This window comes from Conger conger, chromosome 9 (assembly GCF_963514075.1).
Source record: "Conger conger chromosome 9, fConCon1.1, whole genome shotgun sequence".
In the NCBI taxonomy this organism is placed as follows: Eukaryota; Metazoa; Chordata; class Actinopteri; order Anguilliformes; family Congridae; genus Conger; species Conger conger.
Window position 1 is genome coordinate 13,507,447 of NC_083768.1, and position 26,662 is coordinate 13,534,108.

At 46.1% G+C, this 26,662-nt stretch overlaps 2 protein-coding genes across 3 annotated transcripts in view; both read right to left on the reverse strand.

The window, feature by feature from the left end:
• Window positions 1-11,569: 11,569 nt before the first annotated feature.
• Window positions 11,570-15,729, reverse strand: LOC133137282 (BMP and activin membrane-bound inhibitor homolog). Its single transcript, XM_061255461.1, has 3 exons — window positions 15,250-15,729; window positions 13,647-13,925; window positions 11,570-12,614 (listed from the first exon to the last, which is right to left on the reverse strand). Exons 1-3 carry the CDS (start codon window positions 15,323-15,325, stop codon window positions 12,214-12,216), a joined length of 756 nt encoding a protein of 251 aa, XP_061111445.1. The 5' UTR covers window positions 15,326-15,729; the 3' UTR covers window positions 11,570-12,213.
• Window positions 15,730-20,231: 4,502 nt separating this feature from the next.
• LOC133137361 (WW domain-containing adapter protein with coiled-coil-like) overlaps window positions 20,232-26,662 on the reverse strand; it is a 29,512-nt gene continuing 23,081 nt past the window's right edge. Inside the window, exons 8-13 of one of the 2 annotated variants that reach the window (XM_061255594.1) lie at window positions 25,036-25,158; window positions 24,150-24,301; window positions 23,450-23,559; window positions 22,103-22,340; window positions 21,470-21,597; window positions 20,232-21,305 (exon numbers count right to left, since the gene is read on the reverse strand). In XM_061255594.1, coding sequence (XP_061111578.1) covers window positions 21,236-21,305; window positions 21,470-21,597; window positions 22,103-22,340; window positions 23,450-23,559; window positions 24,150-24,301; window positions 25,036-25,158 — 821 coding nt within the window. In that variant the 3' untranslated portion in view covers window positions 20,232-21,235. Of the gene's footprint in view, window positions 21,306-21,469; window positions 21,598-22,102; window positions 22,344-23,449; window positions 23,560-24,149; window positions 24,302-25,035; window positions 25,159-26,662 lie in introns of both variants that reach the window. The other variant, XM_061255593.1, reaches the window with a different exon arrangement.

Sequence of the window (26,662 nt, forward strand, 5' to 3'; positions counted from 1 at the left end):
GGATATGACCTGTTGCAGAAAGCATGGATGATCTATCATCAATAAAAACAGTCATGACCCATGACTCACAACACAACATGTCATTTTAACATGACAAGCGAAGAAGGCTTACATGAGAAAAGAATCCAAGTTTTTTCTTTTTTTAATCTATTCAATGATGTGATGAGAAAATATTGTGGATCCACCCGTAATTTCTGCATTCTCCGAGTCTCGGGCTCCAGTCCTCTGCAACATAGATGTAAACACTCAGATAGTGTTTGGAGACACAGGGTCTGGAGGAGTGACTTGAGGATTCTAGCAGAACAACAAAGCCACACAGCCAAGGCTTATGTAACAGGCCCTGCACCCTGAGGCCTGAACACGCTGCAGGCCTCCTCAGAAACAGCGAGCATGCTGGGACACGAGCAGTAAGTGGGGCAATAAACAGCATAAAAACCCATATTCATATTAGAGCCGTTTTCCTGGGGAGGCCTGCAGGATATTTATTGACTTCTGCCGTAAGTGCAGTCCCGGCTGAATTCAGCAGTCTGGAAAGTTTCCTGATATTATTGTGGGCCATTTCACTGCGCTGCATCCCTGAGGAAATCTCCAGATTTTCAATGTAATTTTCTGGCAATATAGAGAATGGTGTTTTTTCTACGCAGCATCTGTTTGGAAGGCATTTGATGAGACACTAAGCTTCATTTAAGAACCCGTGTTTATACAGGGCAGGTAGAGTGAGCACGGACGCTCTTTTGCAGAAACACTCTGTGGATTTACATTTCAAAGAATCTCAAGCTATCCGGTGTCGGGTATCTTTTTCACTAAGTAGTACGCGTCATATTTTAAGATTTTTGTATTTTGAGATATGGTTTAACTGGACATCATCCTGGTGTTAAAAAAGCAAACCTGCGAGTGAGTGAAGTGTTGCATGATTACATTTTCCTGTTCAAACCCGGGTCCTGTTACCAAAAGAGGCCCTGCATTGGAAGAATTTAATCTACGTACAGTACGGGAGGTGACCTGGGGGGTATCAGAAAAAATATCATGGGGATGAACCGAGACTTTTATGAAAAGAAAGAAAAACAAGCGCATCAAGACTCCCTGATCCATGATTAGTTTGTTTGTATGCTTGTTGGTTTGAAAGACTGCTGGTAGTAGATGAGGGTAGAGAGGGGTTAGGAAAAGATTTCAGATCAGGCATTTTGGCAGAAAGCTCCCAGACCCACCATGCTAAAAGCTCCTCCGATGGCCAGTTTCATGAACTATTCATTGAGGGAACCGTGCATGTTCACTGCCACATAATATTAATGAAGAATGACATCTGAATTAGCTATGCAACCCTAATTCCTGTCAGCTTGGAGTAAGGAGAGCCTGGAACTGCAAGGCTAGGGCACTTCACTCGGGGGTTCTGGTTTAACAAGCTGCTGCAAACAGACACCAGACGTGTGTGTGGTTTCTTTAGAAAGGAGTCCAAGAGGTACGGGGTGTTCCAGATTGTTTATTTCCCTCTGTCTCTGCACCCAGCTTAACCTGCATGACAATGTGTTTGTCCACTTGTTTACTGGAAGAAATTAATGCCCGGAAACATTCCTTTTAGTTTAAACACTGAAATGGTTTAAACCCACCACAAGCAGGTACACTGTGTACTACCTCTAAGCCTCTATGATCTCTAACCCCCCCACCCCACCCCACACACACACACACATACACACACACAAACACACAAACACAAACACACACACACACACACACACACACACACACAAGCACAGAAGTACTATTCCAGCGCTAAAGCAGTACGTGGCACCAGACATTTTCAGAATGACACGGGGCAGCCCCAGACAGGGGCTGAAAGCTGATATGATGTTTGTGCGATTGCACATGAGTGGGGTGGGTGGGTGAGTGGGTGGGTGGGTGGGTGAGTGGATGAGTCGGACAGCACCGGGGGCCAGGCCTTGGGTGTGTGGTTTCAAGAACAGCCCCAGGGCCATCAATGATCACGGTCCAGGACGGTCCTGTCCAGCCAAAACTGATTCCCCTCTGAGGATATGAGGATAAAGAACCACATATTTAGGCTGGGATTCAAACATTTGTATAACAATTACAAGCAACATTTTATTTTCTTCAAAATAATGAGTTCAACAATAATTCAAACTAACTTGCCAGGTTTAGAAGAATGTAACACTTGCATTTATGTGAAAGTTAATTGAATTAAAGCCTCAGTGTTGGGACTTTACATGATGAGGGAATTGGAGGTTTCAATAAAAATAAAAATAAAAAGGCATCGTTTTCAGATAGCGTGTTGGAACTGTTTTGTCTGTGAAATGAAAGGTGACACACTCGCTTGGTATCGGGCCACATCTCTCTCTTCATCAGGAAGGAGAGTGAGGGGTACGGTTGCAGGGGCAACATTTTCCTGACCATACAGAATGTCACCGTGAGATTAGCAAGAAGGTTCCTGCTCAAAATGCTCCGTTTTTTCCCCCCCACAGTAAATTCAAAATGTCTTTAACATTCCACCAGTTGGTAGAGAACGGAGGGTCAGAATCAGTTGTATTTACTTGCTGACCTATTTTATTGGGTCTCCAATTGGTGTTAGCAAGTCACGCCACCTCCATCATCTCATGTCTATTGACCTAATTCACAGAAATTAAAACTTGCCTTACCCAGTCATATTGCAGGAAATCAATCTCACAGTAAAAACCTAACTTCCCTTTCCAGATAAAAAAAGAGAGACACTTAGAGAGTTTCTTACCACTGACCCTGAGGACTAGCTGTGCAAACTGGATTTTATCCAACTAGCAATTCAATTTGCATTCATTTCAGTTCATTATCCTAACCTGCTTATCCTGAACAGGGTTACAGGGGGGCTGGAGCCTATCCCAGCATACATTGGGCGAAAGGCAGGAATACACCCTGGAGAGGTCGCCAGTCCATCGCAGGGCACACACACCATTCACTCACACACTCATACCTAAGGGCAATTTAGACTCTCCAATCAGCCTGGCCTGCATGTCTTTGGATTGTGGGAGGAAACCGAAGTACCCGGAGGAAACCCACGCAAACACGGGGAGAACATGCAAACTCCACACAGGGAGGCCCCGGCCGACAGGGATTCGAACCCAGGACCTCCTTGCTGTGAGGCGGCAGTGCTACCCACTGCACCATCCGTGCCGCCACAATTTTCAGTTCAAATAATGTGAATTCTGAAGATGATGAGAGGTCATGCTATGGGAGATGCTGCTATTAAAACGCATTCGGTTAGAAAGGGTCAGGACCGGCAGCAACTTTGGGCTGCAGAAAATTAAACTAAGGCGAAAAGGAGATGTGTATCTCTTACTGACAACGACTAGTGGTAGGCCAGTTTTTTTTTTTTTTTTTACAGAAAGAAAATAGAAATAGATATGTTTAAGATATACATTACAGGCCAAGAATGCGGAGGTAACTGAGTGATAATTCTTTGCTGGGGTGGGTTCACTCTGGGTGTTTTAAAAGCTCTCCTTTGTCAAGGAGACAGACTTAATATACCTTTGCCTCTTAATACTTAATAGTTACACACACACACACACACACACAAAAAGAGAGGGACAGAGAGGGAGGGAGAGAGAAATAGAGAGAGAGAGCCACTCAGAGGTCAGTAGCATAAGAAATATTACTGTGATACTAAAAATATATCAATGAGTCAGTTTATAACAGTTCGTGTCTCCACAGAAAAGAGAGAAAAAAAGCATCTCAGATGTTCATCTGAAACGGTTACGTGTGGAGAGAGAGAGAGGGAGGGAGAGAAAAGAATGTGCAGAGTCTTGTTTAAACTCACCCAGGGCAGTGGGTATAGTCCTGAGTGAGTCTATAAACATACAACTGGCACTTTGACCTCAGCAGTAAACAGCTTTTCCCCCCGGATGATAAATCGCAGGGCCGGCCTCTGCCGAGGAAAGGGCCTTTTTTCTTCTTCGGTTTTTTTTTCTGTTTTTCTCCCCCATTCTCCGCTGTTCTGTGGCCTCCCAGAACCGGAGCAGGATCTTAGATTACTGTAAATCCTCTTTAGCCCTGGGGCCCCAATTAGAGCAGTGTTGGGTTACCGGGGAGGCCTGGCACTTTTTTGCTGCGACCGGACCGTCGCTCCGAGCTGCAGGAGGGCGGCCATCTTTTTTTTATTTATTTTTATTTTTTTAACCCCTCCTCTCAGTGACCCAAACCCTGCCGCACATTAAAGCGTATTTACGTTTGGAAGTCAATTGTCCTTTAAAGAGTTATATCTAGTTGGAGGGAAATTGCCAGCACAAGAGCTTGGATCAGCTCAATTGCTATTCCCATTGACAGGTTTGTTGTTTTTTTTTTTCTTGCTTCTGAGGATTAACACTCATCTCCCCACAGTCTGACCTGCTCCTTCACTATTTGGGGCAAGAACATTTGCTCAGACGTGAATTTACAGTGTTTTATTGTTTGTATGTACCCTCCCTTCATTAATAATTTCAATCCTTACTTTCATGTGCCCACGTTGATAAAATGTCTGAGTCTAGGAGCACAGATCTAGGACCAGTTCCTCATGCCCATATCCTAACCTCAGCCATTATGGCCTACAAGTTCAAACTGATCCTAGATCAGCAGTCCTACTGTTCATGGGATACGGGCTCTGACTCAGAAAGCAGGGAGAGGTGAATATGTTCTGTTCAATAACCCGGCACGTTCTTAAAAAGCCAAGGCTGATCCACATTCCTCACACATTCAGGTTCAAAGTTCAGGCTGGTCAGCGGGTGGATTCTGCTGATGATTTGAACCAAAAGCAGCCAAGTTACACCAGGACCTGACCATCATTCACCGTATACATATACACACACGACACACACACACACACACACACACACACACACACACACACACACACACACACACACACACACACACACACACACACACACACACACACACACACACACACACACACACACACACACACACACACACACACACACACACACACACACACACACGGAACATCCGCATCCCAGGGAAGATTGTTGCCAGCTCCACAGAATATTCTGGAAGGCCAAGAACTGTTTGGTTAGATATTTATACATTTGCCCTTTTCTGTGAGTGCACTTTCCACACCCATGTCAGCACTTTCCCTCTGGGTCCTATTGAATATTCTTAATCTTTACTGATATAATACAAGGAATTTGGCTGGACGTTTATAGATCTGCTCTTTCAACTGTTCTATTGTATATACGCACTTGCATACCTCTTGAAACGTATATTTCCAATCCATTACAATGCAAACGTTAAAGTAAACTGTCAATTAAACTTGGGGGGGGGGGGGGGGAGAACAGGCAAAAATAAACCAGTGTATCCAATCAGATTGGACAGAACAGGAATTTTTGACATGCAGAATTAAGGTGTTTGGGTATGTGTTGAAACTCCTCAGCTAAACTACAACTGGTTACAAATTAAATCTACTTTCACTGTGTAACATGAGGAGGGGGTAGCTGGGCAAATGAACTACCTGTTAAACAGTGACCGATTACTCCATTAATGTTGAGTCAAGGACATGCAGGCCTGCTAAAAAGTGATCTGCTCTTACCCCATTAAGCAGATTGCATAGATAGCAGAGGCATTGAATGATATGTTTTTACACTGGAACCTGGGTTTTGTTTAACAAAAGTTAGTTCAGTGATCCCCCTTAGAAGTATCAAAACAAGGCAAAACAAAATTATTCAACCTCGGTAATGTTATGGGTCCCACTGCGCACCGTGGAGTATTTGAAGAACATAATTACCGTGCATGAAAGAGCCGCGGAATGCGGACAGCAGGCTACGCGTTTCTCGGGGCCTTCGGCGTCGTGAAAAACACAAGGCACGGAAAACTGTAGAACCATAAAGCGTCATCAAACACTTTTTGTCGCAGGTTTTACTGCGGAACTCTTTTCTTCCCGGGGGAACCCATTACTTCCGCGAAAACATTGACCGCGTCCAGCATTCTGACTCGCGGCGACGGGCTTGCGCTGAAAATACCAGCAGAATCTGCCGGTAAAACGCGGAAGAGCGACTGGACGTGAGCAGCAGGCGGATTACATCTATCAATGGCTGCTACCTTAGTGAAATCGATGGTAGGAGAGGGATCTATTCAGTTCGCCGGAGGCAGGAGCAGTCTGGCGCTCTCAGAGAGAGGCCGTGGGGGGTGTGGGTATCGATGCCAGACTCCTTTCATTTCAGAGATGGGCAGGGAGTACAGTGTGATCTCCCGTTTCAGTCAGTTAATCCGCCGCCTCGCACACAATGCAAATGCATTATTTCCCTCTGGACGAACCCAGAGCGAAGCAGGCACAGTCCGGGGTGGACTTGTGTCTCCTTCAAAGATGGCTGACGCATAAACAATTCCATTAATAGCAGTTGCACACATTATTTAGTTAATTAATGTATTTATTTATTTTCTATGACTTAATCCACATCTGTCAGCATTTACTGAAGGTGTTTTTCTCTGGCACATTCTTAAAATAATAATAATAATAATAATAATAATAATAATAATAATAATAATATATATTTAATTGAACACAATACCTGAACTGAGAACTTGAAGGGTCAGTGACATTGGTCTCACAGCTCAACTGCATTTATTCAGATAGAGTACGTATATATCACAGACCCATTTCCTCTGGACTGAAAGGTTATATCAATAATTTCAGCTTGTGTATGTGTGTGTGGGTGTGTGTGTGTGTGTGTGTGTGTGTGTGTGTGTGTGTGTGTGTGTGTGTCTGCATGTGCCACAGACTCTGTGGAGCAGGATGGACCCCTGACTTACAGTCCAGTTGTTCCTAATTGCGGCGTGACTAAAAACGCAGGCTGAAAACCCTTCTCCGCCGCTTCCTTCTGCTCATTCGTTTTTCTTGTTCCTCTGTGAAGCCCTTTCATTTTAAATAGTTTGATTTGTTCCAACATGTCTGAGTGAGATTAAGTTCCTCCCTCTCTCTAAACCCCAGCCCACAGACAGAGGACGACATTAGCTCTGGAGTGCCCCAGTCTTATAAACATTCCCAACTCTATTATTTTTGTTTTGGAGAGATGGATATCTAAATGTAAACAATGCACAAGCAGAAAAATGTTTACCGGCATAAAGTCAATGGGGACAGTGTTTAGGCCATGTTTTTTTTAGTATATTAAAAGAGACCTGATATTGCAGTGCAGCATTAGAGGTTTACATTAAGACCTTGACTAATGTCCATCAGGGAACTTCTCTAATGTCTCTGTCTAGACATCCGCTCATTCGCTCCGCTGTGAAATGCACTGTTATTGGATGATTAAGCTGATTTGTTTTGTTTATATTGGGGAAACTTTCAGACGAGAGAAAAAGATCCTTAGAAACATATATAGGACCACCAAAACATCCAGTTCGATCTCATCATCTTCCATTACTTTTTTGGGTGGGTCAGAAAATAAATACAATTTGGTAGGTTCTGGTTAAATAAATATATATACAACTTAAATGAGAACTCCTTCAGGGTGGTCATGTTCAACAATTTTCACCCCACTATTTACAACACATTACTAACTGTAGGACTGTGTCCCGTTTATGTTTTGTTTTTTTACAGATGGCATCAAATTGTTTCTTGTTTTTCATTAATGTTTTTCTGTTGTGGCTGTCTTATCAATAGACAATATAGAAAATGGCTTTAAAATGTGCCCATACTCCCAACATATGTGTGTTTATGTGTGTGTGTGTGTGTGTGTGTGTGTGGAGGGGGGAAAGTATATCTTATACAGTGCATGTGCTATATTTCCAGGAAGTGAACAAAAACATAGGAATACCATTGTGATGTCACTCAACATGCTCTTGGGGAACCACAATTTTGATGAAACTGCTACTCTGGCCCTCACACTGAAACTGACCTCTCACTGAAACTGACCTCTCACTGAAACTGACCTCACACTGAAACTTCTGCTCTGGGCCTCTCACTGAAACTGACCTCACACTGAAACTTCCACTCTGGGCCTCTCACTGAAACTGACCTCACACTGAAACTACTGCTCTGGGCCTCTCACTGAAACTGACCTCACACTGAAACTACTGCTCTGGGCCTCTCACTGAAACTGACCTCACACTGAAACTGCTACTCTGGCCCTCACACTGAAACTTCTGCTCTGGACTGAAATTCGCTCTGCAGTCGCTCCCCCATTTTGACCTCTCACACTTTGAGGTGTATGCATGAACATCACAGACCTGCTGCATGCTGGGATGTGTTTATTGTATAATTAATGGCTGAGCAACAGATGCTTATGCATGTACTCATCTCTCATTTAACCAGGGGTTTCCAGTTTCTTGTTTTTGATGTGTACACACACACACACACACATACACAAACACACACACACCACCCATAACTTTGCATAGTCTCGATAACTGGGCGGAATGAAGCTGCCGTCTGAATGGATACACAGGGAAATCGTCAGCCACAGCTCACCCTCAGCCTGACATGGGCTTTGAGAAGATCCGAGCGTTAATCAGTAATCACTCTGGGGGGGTCACGGCCTCGCCTTGCCACTTTTGGCAGGTGGCTCAGGTTTGATTTAAGCCACCCTCCCCCAAAACCACCCCGACGCTGAAACGTTTTGTGCTCCGATGGGACAGGCAATGGGATCCAGAGAGCTGAGAAAATCTCGCTAACAAAACAGAGAACACATGAGCCGTTTCAACGCAGAGCTTTGTTATTACTACAGCGGTAATGGTCCCAGGGGGCCCACAAAGCTAAGGCTAAAGCCTGCTAATGACAGTTAGCTTGGTTAAACACCCCTCTAATGGAAGGTAGCAGTGGTTTTAGAGTCAGACTGGCCTGGGACTCGCTGAGATTACCCAAACACAGGGTTGTGGAAAACAAACCGAGTGTTCAAATGGCTGGCCTGTTTCATAAATCTGTCCTTCAGACATTAAAAATCTTGCTTGAAAACAACTGATTTTTTAAATGTGGGAGGAACCACATTATTCTCCTACATTAAATGAAAGCTGGATGTTATTAAGAAGAAGGCTCAGTCAATAGTCACCAAATTTCAGTCAAAACACACAAACTGTTTTCTTAACCCCATGGGTAGGCTACATTCAAAAGAGACTGGGAATCTTTCGTTTTATTTGTTGATATTACTGAAGAACAGTGTGGAAATGTTGGCCTCACCACTGGAGACAGATTGAGACTCACTGCCCCCACTAGCATTGTCGAAACTCTCTTAAACTCCGGCCTGCACCCGCCATGACTGGAGGCTACCCTTAAAGGGAGGGAACTTCTGACGAGCGTTTCGAGATTGGGTCATCACTGGGTGAACTATCCTTTTACTGCTTGTAAATTGGAAGTGATGGATGATTCTTTAAAACATTTCACTGGCCTTGAAAAAATGTGTGTACTAGCGAAACAGCTGGTTGACTCAGGGTGCAGCCAGAGGAACTCTGTAAGGCAATAGAAGGATAAACAGGAAAGCTGGACGTTTTTGTCAAATAATACCACCTTTTGGACACACACAAAGCTAAATTTGCTGTAACAAATACGAGTTACTCTGTTACTGGCTAAATCAGAGCCCAGGGATTTTCCACAGTGTGTGTCCTCTGTGTTCGGATTGCCAGTTCGTCAACAATACCATAGACACTGGAAAATGATGCACGTTCTTTTTTCAACACACAAATACTGAGTAATTTAAAATGTTTTCCTTTTTTTTCCAGCTATTGACTGAGAAGAATAACAGCAAAATATTTCGCCCTCAACTTCCAGGCATTTCTGTAGAAGTTGTATTTTTTTTTCTGTTAATGTTGAAACATGAGTCTACTAACTCATGTCCCTGGCTGCTGAAAGATGCAGTTCCAGGAAAACACATCGAGAAAAATGAATACCTCGATATCGACGACTGCAGAGCGGTCCCTGTAAAAGCCGCAGAAGCACTGAAGGACACGCAGTCCCTGGGAGACTGTGACCCTGTTCCTCTCGCTCCAGGCCCATGACTGATGTCATCGCTCCGGCTCGTGTACCGCCCTAGTTCATTCGCTCGTTTCGCAACGCACATAAGCATGTAGGCAAGGCATTGGGGCGACACGGCTCAGGCGGTAAGAGCGGTCGTCTGGCAGTCGGAGGGTTGCCGGTTCGATCCCCCGCCCGGGCTGTGTCGAAGTGTCCCTGAGCAAGACGCCTAACCCCCAAAATGCTCCTGACGAGCTGGTATGTATGCCTTGCATGGCAGCCAATCGCTGTTAGTGTGTGTATGAATGGGTGAATGAGAAGCATCAATTGTACAGTGCTTTGGATAAAGGCGACCAAATGCCAACCATTTACCTGTGCAGAAGCTCACTCCATACATTATACAATATCCAGGGCACCAGCAAAGCCAAAAGGGTTTGTGTACGCACTGGAACATATTGTAACTTTAACATTTAAAAAAAGCACTGCTGTTAGCGAGATGGAGTTTATTCCTTATCAGGTCACTGCCAAGGGACCCCCCCCCCAATGTGAGTTACAAACCAAGTTCCCATGCAGTGTAGACCAGTACACTACACTGATACCAACAACAAGGGGATAGGTAGAGCAACACCTTTTTCCCCCACTGTGCACAACATCCGTTAAACAAAACATAGTAACGCCCCCGACAAGATGGGTCAATCCCAAAATCTATTACAAAACAAGGCTGTTACGCCCGGGAAATGGGATGGACCAAACACGAACGTGTCCGTCTGCCCACAGACGAGGGGAGAGCTCTCTTCTCAATCAGCAGTGAAATGCCACTTCATACACACTGAATGGGGCGGGGCTCACCTGTATGAGTATGAATATTAAATATTAAATTAATAACGTCAATATTAAATAATCCACAATAACTTCCAAGATAAATCCAGTGGCAGCTTGCATAAAACTGCTGGAACCGACTCAATCTCACCACTGGAGGTGAGTCAGACGTGTAGTGCAACTGTAAAACAAGACAGCACACCTTTTATCAGATGTAGGCATTACCTTAAGGGCTGCTAATGAGCTCACGGTGATGCAAATCTTCAGACCTGTAAAGACCTGATCCAACATATCCGGTCCCTCAACAAACATGAATTTGTCTGAAATGCTTATTTTGCATTTTCGAAAATAATTCTGTTTTGCATTTAATAATTTACACCCCCTCCCTCCCTTTCGGCCACAATTTAATGCACCACAGAGGCCATAAAATTTAAATGTGCTAATATATTTCTAAATAAAGATGCAGCACGGAGAAATACGTCATCTGAAATGTACAACAGCCTCTTGTTTCTTGCGCTCTTATTCTGCCTATTACACATAAATAAAGTGTAAATGATTGGGGTCCTTGACTGAAGCGTTTCGATTCCCACACACCATTTTCTGGCTGGAAAGCGGAGATTGTACTTTGTCCGCTTGGCAGCTGTTCGCAGAGCCTCTTATGTTTTGGCACTCGGGACCAATGAAGGTTTCTAAGTATTTTCTGGACAAGATTACAAGAATGTTCCAGCCATAGTACTTTTCAAAAGTACAATACATAAAAGGACAATAGATTATTATATTATTTTACAATGCATTTGCCTTATCTTATTCACTTGAAAGAATAAGAACAGCGAGTTACTAAATTATGACTTTAATTTGTAATTAAATTAAGCAAAACAATTTGGTTCCACTCACCAGCACAGGAAACACACCAAACAGGTTATCCGACAAAAATATATTTATATATACTTTGAAATCTTTACAATAGGCTGAATGGAGAACCGTAAGTGGAGGAGTGTGTGCACCTAGAGTTAACACTGAATCTCCTCTTTCCTCCTCAGCAAAGTCCGTCTGTACCCTGGTCAGTGTGGTTTTCTTCTACCGAGCTTCCTCTTAAAGCAGAGCAACCTATTCTCTTTATACAAATGTGCAAATACGAGAAGTTCTGGAATCCTTCAGAGGGTCCACTGGGGGCCCTGGTGTCAGGGGCCCAATCGGAGCTGGCCGTCCTGCGCTCTCCAGTTCCAGGGGGCCCAATCGGAGCTGGCCGTCCTGTACTGTCCGGTTCGTCTCTCAGCTCCATTTTGATTCGGCTTTCGTTTCAAGTAAAGTGCTGCCTGGCACAATCGTACAGATTGCGGTACAGTTTGTTTTTTTTTCTGAACAAAAATAATAAAAACAGGAATGGAAAGCAATGGACCAGAAATGGCGTCAGTGTCAACACGTGGAAAGAACGCCTGGTTCTGCCCAAAGAGGCGGGGGGGAGGGTAGGGGGCCCATCATACGAACTCCAGCTTCCCGTGGCCCCGGTACATCCCCCAGTGCACCAGGGGCAGGTCGGCCTGCCGCATCTTGTCGCAGGTCAGGCAGCAGTTCTCGTGGCCCGTGACGGGCACCATGCACTCCAGGTCCAGCTTGGCCAGGTGGCCCTTCTTGGCCTGCTGCCCGTGGAAGCTGTAGTGCAGGCGCGACAGCATCTCCTGCCGCTGGTCCTGCAGACGCTTGTTCTCGCTGCGCAGCATGCGCAGGGCCAGCATGATCAGCAGCACCAGGATCAGCCCGCCCGCGATGGGCACGGCGATCACCGCCGCCCGGAACCACACCTCCTTGGAGGAGGCCAGCTCCTGCACCCGCGTGCCCAGGCCGCGGCTCCCCTCGGACGGGTACCGGCCGCCCTGCTCTGTGGAGGACAGCGGAGGACCGTCACACACCCGCACTCCAGCACAGAAACCTTCTCACAAACGTGCTATGCACTCTGATAAAGAGCCTGGTGCAAACATCTGCAACCCTACCCATGTCTATACTATACATACATAAATTATACTTCCAAGTATTCCTCAGTACATAATAGTATACAGGTATACTTCAGCATACTTTTCTCAAATGGTGATCATGGAGAGCCACAGGGATGGCTAGATTTTGTTATCACCTTTCTAACAGCAATTTCCTTAGACCCAATAAACCAGGGGAGGTTGAGTTATATGTGTAATTAATTGCTATAATGGATCAATAAATTGCTGAGTATTAACAGAAACCAACAGACCCTATAGCTCTGCAGGACCAGGGTTACTGTCCCCTGGATTTGGGCTAGTAGACTTGCAACTATTTTTAGGGTTAAATTACATTTGAACAGAAGTTCTGTTTTCAGCCAATCTAGGCTTCTTATTTACCCATTCGCCAAAATCATTTTTAGAAACAGTGCTATACAACTTCCCAAAGTTTAGCATCTGTATTCAGCCACAAATTGTGGTTAACTTTGATTTACAATCAAACATGCGTACAGCTGCATGCTTACAATGATAGATCGAAATATTTATCTTCATATAAAGCTTTTACGTTTCCACTTCAATAAATATGTATTCATTATCTTACTGACTTAAAATAAGTATTTGCAAGAATGGCTTTTTCCTGTGCGCAAAATATTATTTATCCTGTAAAGGCACTCTATAGGAAATTACTTCTCCCACCATAAACCTGATCTGTTTCCAGGTGCTTCGGTTAAGACATGCAACACACTGTATATTCCAAGCATAGTCTGCCTTTGATGTTACACACCAATTTAGATCTAAACCTACAAATGGTGAAAGTGCATCGTGAGTCTCTTCCAAGACGATCATCCCTCATAAAAAATGCATATCCTTTTTAATCTTAATTAAAATAATCAGCCAAAGAATAACACAACAAAGACTTCAATCGAGCGATAGTTCCTTACCTGAAGCGTCTCCTCTGGGGTGGACCAGATCGTACAGGCCCTTGTAATTACACATGTCGTCATGACAGCACTCCAGCGCGGAACCTCCGCTCTTATCATCGGAGGTCTTCGAGCTGCACACGGCACTCGAGGTCGTGTAAGGGTCGATACACCCGTGGGTAAGAGGAGAGTTCGTGTTTTGCGGGTCCAACACCTTCGTGAAGCAAGCGTTAAGCTCCGATTTGCACATGTAGCCAGTAGCGACGCAGTGAGGGGCATCGCAGTAACACCTTATTTCCCCTGAAAAGAAAGAAGACGCCGAATTATTATCCAAGATAAATCAACATTTAATTTCAAGTGTGGATAAGACAAGAAAACAATAGCTACGTAAGCAAAATGCGGGCTATAGCCTATATCCAAGTTTGAAACTGTCACATGCCACCTTAATGCTCGTAAAACATAAAAATGTCTCAGACCGTGGGATAGTTAACTATGAAAACAAAACCGCAACAGTCCAGAAGTTGTATTGGACCATGTTGTAGTTATCGGAGTAGATTACTTTGACAAAGTCAGCTGGAAAACAGCAATCTGCACGCAAGTTCAGGGCCCAACATTCAAGGTAGCCTAACATTTTACATTGTTTTAATGAAGAGCATTGGGAAATGATGCGAAAACGCGTGATCTCCTGGACTGATCTACTTAGGGAAATCACTTACATGGGTAAAGACTACATTTTCACAGCAGTGGAAAACTAAAACGACAACCAAAGACCCCCCCACTGCATATTGCTAAACTAAAGATTCACGCACTGACTTCTGTGAAAGGAGGTTTGACGGCTGAAAACGCTTACAGTGGAAGTTCCTTGCGCATAGCTATAATCCTTGGAAATTTTAAAAACACTATAAAAAACGACTGTAAATCTTATGTCTGGCTGCGGTAACAAATAACATGTCCCATTTAACCCAAGCCAGCACCTTCAGCTAAATCCGTATAAACATGTATAGCCTTGCCTAAAGTGCCTTCTCTCGGGAAACTCGCGAAACTTCCCTAAAGCATGCTTCCCTGCGCATTACACAAATACACGAAACAGACGTGGGTGACGGAGTGAACTCGAAGTGCTGAAGACAAAACGAAAACATTCTTACAGGGGTAGTTTTACGACAGTATCCTATACAACTGTTTTAAAGAATGAAACTTTGTGTAACGCTAGCAAATTTATAGACACATATAAATTGGAATTGGAAGAATACATGACTGGACGCCAAAGTTGGACGCGCACACAGTATTGAGTAGTCTATGCATTTCTCTATTACGGTCAAACGAAGGCCTACACCTTTTTGATATACAATTTCAGTCAGCAGGAGCTAGGTTATATATATTTTGAAGTTTAAACTCCATATAATGGTCACGGACATCAATATGGTAAAAATGAACGCATTTTCCTTGTCGGCTGTTTAAAGTTGCAGTCGTTCATCATTTCCCTCTCCTCTCCCGAGCTAGATTGCTATTTGACATTAAATAAGGCTGCCCCTGAACAAAATTCATACACAATGGTTCATAAAATATTGTTAGCGGAGCACAGCTCAGTTGAATTCTATTTAAAAAACTTTAGTTCGCGAGCTACCTTTCGTTAGAAGAACAGCCATCGCGCAAATTTCCAATTGAAGCCAAATGGAAATGGGATTTGAATGGCGATCCATTTACGAAAAGACAAACAAAAACAATCTTTCAAATCCACTTTGCTTGTCGCTTAGCTTCCGTCACAAAAATCCGTAGTTAGTGTTGCATGGGTGACCGGTGTTGGGACTCCCGTTAAGTGTGCGGACAGAACGCTCCAACGCGGATGCTAAAAGCATTGGCTGGATGTCCAGAGTCGCTCCACTGCATTTTACATCACCGTAACACTTGTCAGCACTGCCGCTGAAACTGGGAGCTGGCAGAAACAAAATACATTCCTTCAAAGACGAACGAATGCCACAGAATTATATCCACCAGCAATACAGTTCAATTTGTTGTTGGCATCTACGTTTGAACAAAAAAAGAATAATCCAAAACCAAAAAACCCGTAAATTCGCACACGATCCCCTCTCGCGCCAGCAGTAGCCTACTCCGAACTGAATTTAAGGGGGGGGAAGATATCGGGACACACTTCGGAGCCTAACTAGTCCCCGCCTTCCAAAAACTCATTGGCCACTGTTGTCGATAATTTACATACAAGAGTCTATATGCACTGCGATTGGTTCACCACATTGTCAAACAATTATGAATCCCTCCTACTTGGACTGATAAAAAATGCATATTTTTCAGCATACACTAGTGAAATAAATTATTTATGGTGTGTGCCAATACCGCATCAAAAACTGGGGTAAAGTTAAATTAATGAAGAAAACTCTTGTTCTATCTGCATTTGTCCGATGACTGAAAATCATTCAGTCAATTTTCAAGTCAGGATTATTCCCAAAGGCAAACGAAACATAAACAGATATTTTCTGTTCACATCAAATGTTTCCTGTTGTTCAAAATTAGTCAAAAGTATTTAACTATTGACGACACAATAAAACAATACCATATCTACAAGGGAGCATTGTGTATACTTTTGATTTGGTTCGTTTTCTGTTTTAAATGCCATTTTATTTATACCTGTAAGTGTACACTCTAATCAAATGTGCTTGAGGAATTATAGGGTACTACTTGTTGACCTTTCGCAATGTCATTTATTTTATGTGATCGTTTAAAATGGACACAATACACTTTATACTGCAACAAGTACTTTTTATATCTACACGTTTTCGAGGCATATTGTATATTTATTTTGTCCTTCATGTTTTTGGCTATGCATATGCTTTTTGTGACATGTATCAGGCTGTAGGTTAATGCGAACGGAGCCCCGCAGAATAAATGTGCCGAACGGTTCTTCGGGGTCAGACAGCATGTAGAAATCTCCACCTTCCCGATCCTCTGATTTTGGCGAATGGACGTTGCCCTGGTGGCGCAGGGCAGGCGTTTTGTGAAATCAGCAGTCCAGAGACGAGCGCCCGGCGCCACCGAGACGACACAGCCAGGCCGACGCTCAATTATCCCCAAAACAACTCCGAGCGAAACACAGAGCTGATCGATATCAAAACCCTACCCGATCGCCTCGCTGATAGGCTGAGATCTAAAGCACTGTCTCCAGGCGTGGAAATAGCCTTAGGAAATGTATGAATAGACGTCTCTATTTTGTAGCCATACGGTGGCTTTCATCTGGGAATCTCAAGGCGTTTTACAGTACTTGGGTGGGGGTGGGGGTGTTCCTTACTGCATCAATCCAATTCTCATTAAAAACGGGCAGCAAGGCCGTAACTGCAACGGCATTGTTAACGGAGTGCAATTCCGCAATTGTATTTAAAAAGCTAAAAAAGAAAATATATTTTAAAGTTGGCTGTTGGTAGGCTACAGCTCTCCTGCATGACTTCATGATTGTAAATCTCACATTGTCTGCCTCACCCCCCTCCCCCTCTATCTGTTATCAAAGGCAATCAGACAGACTGAGAAGACATTGGCTTGCCCGCTTCCTATTGCACAAACAGGACATTCTTGCCTGCTGAAATTACAGTTCTCCTTCGCATGATTGTCTGGCGTCTTTGCAGAGAGACAATAGCCCTGGATGTGTGGTTGCGCGTATACACATACATGATTTTATCAGCCACCCACAAACGCGCTCACACACACACACACACACACACAGTTGCAGCAGTGGGTTGTTTGCATACACAGAAAACTTGATTGACCGAACCTACAGCTTTTTCAGGGCGCTTCAAGCTGCAGCAGGAACGTTGTGCTTCACGTCGCCGGTCTAATGGTGCCGTTGGGCCTCACTGTTCCTGTGACAGGCCGCGGCGGCTACGCCGTTAGCGCCGTGCGTGTCTTGGGCAGGCCTTGCTCCTTTGTGATGCGTAGCCGTAGTTGTTTTTGATGACCCCATTCGCACCTGGGTCCCAACTGCGTCCAGGCTGTGAGGGAGGTGTGATCAGGGGAGACGGGCTGGGGTGTGTGTGTGTGTGTGTGTGTGTGTGTGTGTGTGTGTGTGTGAGAGAGAGCTGCCTAACCTTCTTCCTCCAGGCTCCTTCCCAGGCTGCTGGCCTACCACAACAGAACCCCCCCCCCCCCCCCCTCCCTAACTGGCCATTTGGGATGCAAATCAGAGGTCTCACCTGAGACGGGGGATCCCTCACCCCTATCAGTGGCGCAAGAACGCCTGTGATCCCCCAATTCACCCCTGGGTTCAGGAAGAAGCCCGGATGACTACCTGATAGAAACATTCCAACACCCGCCCAGCACCGACCCCACCCCTCTGCCTTATCTGAGATGAATGCAGCCTTCAGGCTGGAAACAGATTCAGGTCACATCACTGGCCATCATCGCTTATGCCTGCCTTTGTGACAGAACGAATCGGTGAAATCAACCCTTTAAAGTGTGAGGTGACTCATATGCGATTGAAACTTTATAATGTGAAGATGCGGATATGACGATCAGGAATATCAGTTTGGATAGTTAACTTTGGTGACTTTTGCTCTGTTTGTTTGTTTGTTCAAAAAAAAAAAAAAAAAAAAAAACATGGCCCATGTCCTTATCTTTGTCGTACAGGTAGCAGTTGAAATTGTACTTACCTCTAGGGTCTTTCAGCGAACTTATCCCTGGTTATGGGTATGCACTTTGTTGTACGTCGCTCTGGATAAGAGCGTCTGCCAAATGCCAATAATGTCATGTAATGAATATAATTTAAAGCAATGGAGTTCTATAACGCTAACATAGGGGGAAGAAATTTTGGGGAAGAAAAAAACAAAAACAAAAAAAACATACTCTTCAAAGGGTTAGCCAGACTTCATTCGTTCTTCATCAGCTTTATGGACCCCCCCCCCCCACCACTTCCTCTCCAATGACCTGCTATCACAGGCCACCTTTCTGTAGATATACCACACCACCATAAAGCACTGCCACCCTGCCATTTTACACAGGCCAGCAATGCAGACCTGGGGCCGTGGGAGGTTTTATCAATGTGCAATCCAGTCCCAGATTAGATATACTCAGTGACACAACCGTTTGAGCTCCAATACTTCTGTCTGATCAGATTTCACTGGAAAGTTATCACAACTGGTCTGCTAAATCGCTTACTACAAAACTAGTATAATCATTTACTTAATGCTTATACTGGGGTGCAGAAAAAGGCACACTTACAAAACAGATCAAAGGTATCTGTGAATCATGCCAGTATCAACTGGGATAAAATCCAGTGACCAACTCATTCGGATTCAACAAAGTCTTTTAGCACCTCCTGGTGGTCACATCATATCAAAATATTGTTTCTATTCAGCACAGGTTGAATAGCAATATTTCTGATAGTCTAATATTATAATTTAGGTCAAAGAAAAAATAAAATCCACTGCATATGGACAGAAGCAGGGCTTCAAACTGCTGTTCTGGAGGTGTAGTTTCTGTGGCACCCTCCCAATCAGCAGGTACTTTCAGCCTTGAGAAAGGGTGTGGAGAGGCGTGAATCACTGATTTGCATCGGGCACAAAAGCTACAGGGACTGCAGCGCAACAAGTTATTAAACGATGTGCCCTTTGACCAATGTGACCCGTGTAACCGAAGAACTTGGGAACGAGTTGCAAATGCAGAGGTCAGAACCGAGTATTCAGGAGGCAAATCAGTGAGTGGAAGGTGCAGTCAAAGCAGGTTTTTATCAAGGGCACGCACACGGCACAGAAAAACAAAATCAAGCCACCAGGTACAATCGCGTTTTCTAAACAAATCGCGATGCAAATAAGTCTATTATGTTTTCGTTTGTTTTCATTACAGCCCTAGATCCCCAGGGCGTTTCTTTTTGGATATGTGGATGGGGACACTCGATCAAGCAGGATTTTTGGAAGCAGCCAGGAATTGCGCCGGCATAATCTACAGGACACTTTGCTCTTTGGGGGAAAAAGAAAAGAAAACAAAAAAAATGTATACATCAACTACACATCCAAAGCCATTTTCATCTTTTGACCAGGTCTTCATTATGACCTTTAAGGGGAAGTTAAAGGTAGATTTCACACTAATGCCAGGAAGTACCACTGATGTACAGCATGTCCGAGATTAAAGGGTCTCAAAACTCCAGTCAATCGCAATTTATCTTTACCGGTTCTATGAATTCCAATGGGAACAGGGCAGTGGTGCAATGGGCCAATACATGGAGGCTGTCATGTTTGACTAAGGGCCCTTTGGCACCAGAGCATGTGCAACAGGCACTTAAATGTGAAGGAATGATAGTTCAGTGTTAAGATTTTTTTTCAATGTAGAAGCACTGTCCAAAACTGCAGAAATGCACCAGGGTTTAGTTTTGAATGGACTTCAATGGGGACATGTGGTTTTTGGCAGCAGAGGCTTAATAAGCTGCAATACCTCCACCAGCCACCAGAGTTTGCAAGCTGCTGGAGGAATGTCAATCTCAGGTCCCCCCGGGCGGAGTGAAAAGCAGCTGGACTCCAGGCCTCCTGGGCCACACTGGAGGAAACCCGCTCCACGCTCTCATCCACCAGGGCCTGCATGCGTGTGAATGGAAGTAGGAGCGGGGCTCGGGGGTTTAGTTCAGTATCTTTATTACAGTATACACAGTTCACATTTGACCTTGTGACCTCCGCGTGTGGTCGGCGGAGGACAGAGCTCCGTTGCCGTGGTTTCCCGGTCACGCCCTTCTGTTCATTACATGGTGCGAAGAAACGAACAAAAAAAAGGAATAATTCATGTAATACGACAGTTCTGATACACTAGTATTCACGGCAATCTTTCTTAAAAAAAAAAAAAAAAAGAAAAAAAAAGAAAAGAAAAAAAATATTTAATTTAGTATTTTTTTTAATTTTTAAACCTTATTGAGCAACTGTACACAGGAATGAAGTGACGGGCAGGGTCCCGGGTGTTCTGGAAACACCAAGTAAAGCAGGTTTGATTTTTTTACCATTTCAAGTCGAGCTGTAAAATTGGTGTTGGTGGTGAGAAGGAATAGAATTTTGCCAGAAAGAGCAGAAACAAACAGAGGCAGTTTAAACAGGGTGAAGGGACCGGGGGCTGAGTGCAATCTCTGACTACCGTCCAACGCTGCTGTGGGGGCCCACCTAGGGGCCCCCAGGCACTGGAGACATCCCTATGGAAACGCAGCGTCGCTGAGACAAGACTGCTGGGACTGGTGGAAAGGCAAAAGCGGGGGGGGGGGGGGACGCAAGGGGGGTCCCCCCCCCCCCTGTCAATTATCCCACAGGGCTAACGTGCTCGGCCGGTACGCGGGCGTCGATCAGTCCGGATGTCGGAGCTCTCCGATAGGCCTGTCTTTCAAAGGGCTCCGCTCTACAAAAAGGTATTTACAACATGGATACATCTACAGGAAATCTACACTCAGAGGCCGCGTTCTCTTCCGCCTTTTCCCGCCGAAATTTCCCCGCGAGGCTCGGTCACCACCTCTGCCCTCGCGCTGGTCCGCCCAGCCCCGACGGTCCAAAGCCTGCCGGGACGGCGGCTCCAAAGTGCCAAGCCCGGGCACAGGACCTCGGCCCTGGGTCTCCGGCCGCGTGCAACCGGCCTACGCCCTCGCCTCAGACCATGAAGGAGTTCTGGTTCTTCAGCCTGTCCAACTCTTTGATCTGCTGTCTTAAAAACAGTATCCTGAGAGGAGAGAGAGGAGGAGGGGGGGGGGGGGGGTTCCTTAGAAAGGGCAGCCATGTATTCGTAAACCAAGTGTAATGCTCAAATTTACTTAAATTGTAAATTGACACCCTTCGTTTCTCTTTAATGTATTGTGAAATTAGGGAGTTTGGGGGCGAGCGCACCTCTGTTCCCGCAGAGTGGCCTGGATCTCACACACTCGCACTAAGGACCGCAGGTTCTTCAGCTCTGTGCAGATCTCAGACATGTAGATGCTCCCCATGTTGTGGGCTTCCTCACGCAGCCTGGAGGCCTGAAGTCAGGGTTCCCATACACATTATAAACACAATATAAAAAAACAAACAGTACAACAATAGAGGGCTAACTGGCTACAGTGGAGACAGTTTGAGAGGAAGTGCTTAAGAAATATTGTTTATACTCAGTATGTGACATTTGGTAGTGGAATCAATGTACAAACCAATGAAGTCTCATTTAACCCCTCTGTTTGTGTCCCGACACAGCAGAACATGACTGCAAAAAAACTATTGGCTAATAACGCCAAGCTAAGAGACGCTAGGCTAAGAAGGGCTAGGCTACGCGATGCAAGGCTAAGCGATGCTAGCATAAGTGATGCTAGCCTAAGGGAACTAGGCTAAGCGATGCTACGCGGCGCTAGGCAAAGGGACGCTAGGCTAACTAGCCCTAGACTAAGGGATGCTAGTCTAAGCAACGCTAGGCTATGTGACGCCAGCCTAAGATATGCTAGGCTAACCGGCGCTAGGCTAAGGAACAGGATGCTAAGCGGCGCTAGCGGTTACCTGCTTCTCCATGTGCTCGGCGGGCCAGCCCTGCACGTGCCTGATGAGGTTGTCGTTGAAGTGGGAGGCGAGGGCGGGCGTGAGGGTGCAGGCCGGCCGGGCGGGGGCCCCGGGGACGTACGCACACCCCGGCCTGGAGGAGCCGGGAGGCGCCGAGGAGGAGGCTGACGTGGAGGTGCTGTGACTGCCACCGCTGCTGTGGTTGGGGCTGGGCGAGGGACTCCTCTGGACGCTGCTGCTGCTGGAGAGGAGAACGTGTCACCCGCAGAACCCAGGAGAACCCTGCAGAACGTCAACCCTGATCTCACATCCGATAGCCTAGGCGCCAGACTGGGGCCAGGAAGGTTGGTGGTTCAAGCCCCTAAGGGTGCAGCTGTTGGGCCAGCCTAGATCAAGGCCCTTAACCCCACAATGCTCCAGGGGGGGATTGGCCCCTGCTTAATCTATCTTGCTTAGTCTTAGTATATCAACTGGATATATCTTTGCCAATAAAGGATCAGCAAAATAACTAATGTACTTACGTTATTGGCATTTGGCAGACGCTCATATCCAGAGCGACGTACAGTTGATCAGACTAAGCAGGAGACAATCCTCCCCTGGAGCAACGCAGGGTTAAGGGCCTTGCTCAAGGGCCCGACGGCTGTGCGGATCTTATTGCGGCTACACCGGGATTAGAACCACCGACCCTGCGTGTCCCAGTCATTTACCTTAACCGCTACGCTACAGGCCGCCCCATGTAATGGACACCTGCGGAAAAGTGGATGCTAGGTGTGCAATCATTCTGCTGAAAAACTTCTCCAAGCTACCGGAAAATCCCGAGGATCTAAAATAGGCCGCACGGCGGTGCTAAGGGTAGCACTGTTGCATCACAGCATGGTCCTGGATTTGGATCCCAGCCGGGGGCCTCTCTGTGTGAAGTTTGCACGTACGTACACATGGGGCTCCTCCAGGTACTCTGGTTTCCTCCCACAGTCCAACGACATGCAGGTCAGGTTAACCGGAGTCTAAATTTTCCCTAGGAATAGGAATCAGCAAGTACTGCAGCTGCACAAGTACTGGAATGAGAGACTCCTATGCTACATGAAGCAAACCGTATACTCAAACAATCTGCAGTACCTCGTGCAGCCAGAAGATGGCACTACAACACCAGAAATGTAAAAAAACCTACAAACGGAACCGCATTTCAACTGCGCAACTGTTAGCTTAAAGTCGTTTCATTGTGATTTAAGAGGTGCGTTCGGACTACACTGGCCCAGATTCGGACAAGCAGGTGGAAGCTACGTGGAGAAGGAAAAAGCAGCCCGTTTGTGATTGGCTGAGCAGAGGAGGAGGGATGTAGCGCCCTACCTCTGCCGCTGCAGCCGCGGAGAGTCGCGCTCGTGCGGTTTGTCCACGGCGACCGGTTGCTGGGATACGGTCTGGGGGTGTGGTCCTGCCTTCCCCACCGGTGTGCTAACCTGTGAGGGCAGCGGGGAGGGGGCAGAACCAGGGTCACTCAGCACGAAACGCCCAAATGCCTTTGAACGACAGATTCCCATACTGATAGGGCAAGACGGCACAGTAAATTTATGGAACACGATAAAGCAGGGGTCTCACCCTCCGGTTCTGGAGGGTCACAGTGTCTGCACGGTTTTGTGCTTGACTTTAAATCAGCAGCCAATTTAGGCCTTGGTAATGAGGCGAGTGGAGACTTCAGCCAACTAGTGACTTAAATATTTAGTGCTGAAGTCCTGCAACCTGAAGCTGCCAGAATGAGACCCCTGTGGTAAAATTACTTATGACACAGACACACAGACACAGACACAGACACAGACACAGACACAGACACAGACACACAGACACACACTCGCATGCAAACTTTTAGTATCGCAAATTAGAGGTACTTTGTAATAACGGGACACAAATGTTAAATCGCTCATCTTTCAGGGAACCCATAAAGTACACATATTAGCACAACATATTGGAGGACATACTCATTCCAGGGAGCCACACTGCTGTGACCGGTGTGGCTCGACCCAAAGGACGCACAGGAAACGCAGGCCCTTACCTTGGTCTGTGAAGACACGGGCGGCGTGTTGACCAGGGACTTCTGGGACACGGCGGCGTTGGTCTGCGGCGTGCTTGTTCTGGGTGACACGTAGGATCTGGGCGACGAGGCATCGGACGTTAATGACATCGGGGACTGACTGGACTGCTGGGCTGTGGGGTTTGTAGTTTTATTTATTTATTTTTTTTTAAATTGGAGAAAAGAGAAAATGGCAGTGAGAAAGACTACACTCTACTAAGGCAACACATCACCGCAGGACAGGGAACTAACCAACACCGCTTTCCTGTCCCATAAAAGGACAGACTCCAGAATTCACCTTCAGCCCAGGGCAGGCCAGGCCTGTTCAACCCTGTTCCAGGAGATCTAACGTCCTGTAGGTCTGCACTGCAACCCTAACAAAGCACAGCTCACACAACAGAGATCTAGCTGAACTGCTAATTAGGAGTGCCAAATTTGGGTTGAATTAAAAACCTGCAGGATGGCAAACACAGGGTTGGGCAGCCCTGGATTAGACAGACATACTGAAGTAACAGAACAGGGTTAGCAGGAGTAATCAGTTTCACCCGATATGAAGGAGAAGCTTAACTGCTGCCGTACCGAGATCTCTAATCACTGATAAATATCTGATCATAATACATGCATTATCACCATGACCTTACAAAACTGCCATAAACTACTGACCTAAAACAGCAACAGAACTCGGTTCAGCCCATGACCTGAATTTTATTACACACTGCTAATGTATATATATATATGCAACGGTAGATATTTACCAGCTCAACAAAACCAAATAAAACTGTCAGACAAAATCAAACCTAAAACCTAAAAATTGACTCACACCAATAAATATCTTGAATGAAACGGTTAGCAGACACGTAGGCCATACCTGGAGTATTGAGCTGAGCGGCTTGGGAAAGCAGAGCAGTGATGTTGAAAGCAGACGGGCCGGCAGTGAGGATCTTATGAAGCATAGACTGCAGTGAAGCTTGTGTGACCGCAGCCGTGAGGACTGAAGAGGGCAGACAAAACAGAGAAACAGACACGTGAAGCTCGGGTACGCCAACACGCCAGGAGCTACGCTACGAGGCGCGAGGAGCTAGGCTACGAGGCGCGAGGAGCTAGGCTACGAGGCGCGAGGAGCTAGGCTACGAGGCGCTAGGCTACGAGGCGCGTGGAGCTAGGCTACGAGGCGCTAGGCTACGAGGCGCGAGGAGCTAGGCTACGAGGCGCGAGGAGCTAGGCTACAAGGCGCGAGGAGCTACGCTAGAACGCGCAAGGAGCTAGGCTACAAGGCGCGAGGAGCTAGGCTACGAGGCGCGAGGAGCTAGGCAACGAGGCGCTAGGCTACGAGGCGCGAGGAGCTAGGCTACGAGGCGCGAGGAGCTACACTACAAACGCGTAAGGAGCTACACTACAAACGCGTAAGGAGCTACACTACAAACGCGTAAGGAGCTACACTATGACGTGCTAGGAGCTATGACACGAAAAGCAAGGAGCTAGGACACGCACAAAGCTATGCTACGACACAAGGCTGGAGTCCACAGGGGCAGAGGCTTTTAGATCTGTAATACACCAGAGCCACACATCATGTACGTAGACACACACATACACGCAAGCCACAAACAGACACACAAGCGGTTGCACACCTACAGGCACATACATAAATTGGACAAATACATGCATGAAACCCACTCTTAAGGTACCACTTTAACACTGTGACTATAAAATAAGAATTTTGTTCCAAATATTAATGAACACAAACATGCCTAACATGAACACAAAAGTGTGTCAAGGGTGTGTGTGTGTGTGTGTGTGTGTGTGTGTGTGCGCGTGTGCGCGTGTGTGTGTGTGTGTGTGTGTGTGTGTGTGTGTGTGTGCGTGCCCTCCCGAGTGTCACATCTGTACCAAGGCCATTCACAGCATTCATCCGTCGGTAAGCTACTGCATGATACCCGAATCACTTCAGCGGCTCTGAACAGGCCCGCTCACACAAAGCTCAGCGATGTGTACATCACATTCACTGAGCAGGTGTTCACACGCCGAGCCGCTCGCAACACAAGAGAACACCCGTGTGTTCCTCCCGAGTCACACCAGCAAGAGCGCACATCTTATCCCGGAACGCAGACGCCAGCTAAAGGCGCGGACTGAAAGGAGGACTGAAAATGAAGACCGTAATTATCGCTGCGTCCCCACTCTGCCAGGAAACCTCAGTCAAACGGGTGGGACCGAGCCACGCGGACAGGGAACATTCAGACGGACAGTAATGGTTTTCTCTGCTGCGAGAGAGACCCATCACTTCTGCTGCTGTTTTTACGGGCGGTTAGAACGGGGGAGAAATGAACTGAGAGGAACTCTTAGAGCGTGTTACCATAAAGACTTATTTACAGTTACACTCTCACGAGTCCCAGCTTTCCCGGGGCTCATTCCAATCCCTCATTTTTCTCCTCTTCATCCTATTCTTCACCGGCTTTCTTGCCCCTAGCTCCACCACGATCGGTTTCCAGGTCAGGAGC

What these genes read in the sequence shown, in the direction of transcription:
- LOC133137282 (XM_061255461.1), bottom strand. Translation starts at nt 15,325, where the DNA reads ATGGATCGCCATTCAAATCCCATTTCCATTTGGCTTCAATTGGAAATT. An exon ending in GGCTGTTCTTCTAACGAAAG is followed by an intron (nt 13,926 to 15,249) that starts GTAGCTCGCGAA and finishes CTTTCTTTTCAG; the next exon opens with GGGAAATAAGGTGTTACTGC. An exon ending in CCCCAGAGGAGACGCTTCAG is followed by an intron (nt 12,615 to 13,646) that starts GTAAGGAACTAT and finishes TGTCCTCCACAG; the next exon opens with AGCAGGGCGGCCGGTACCCG.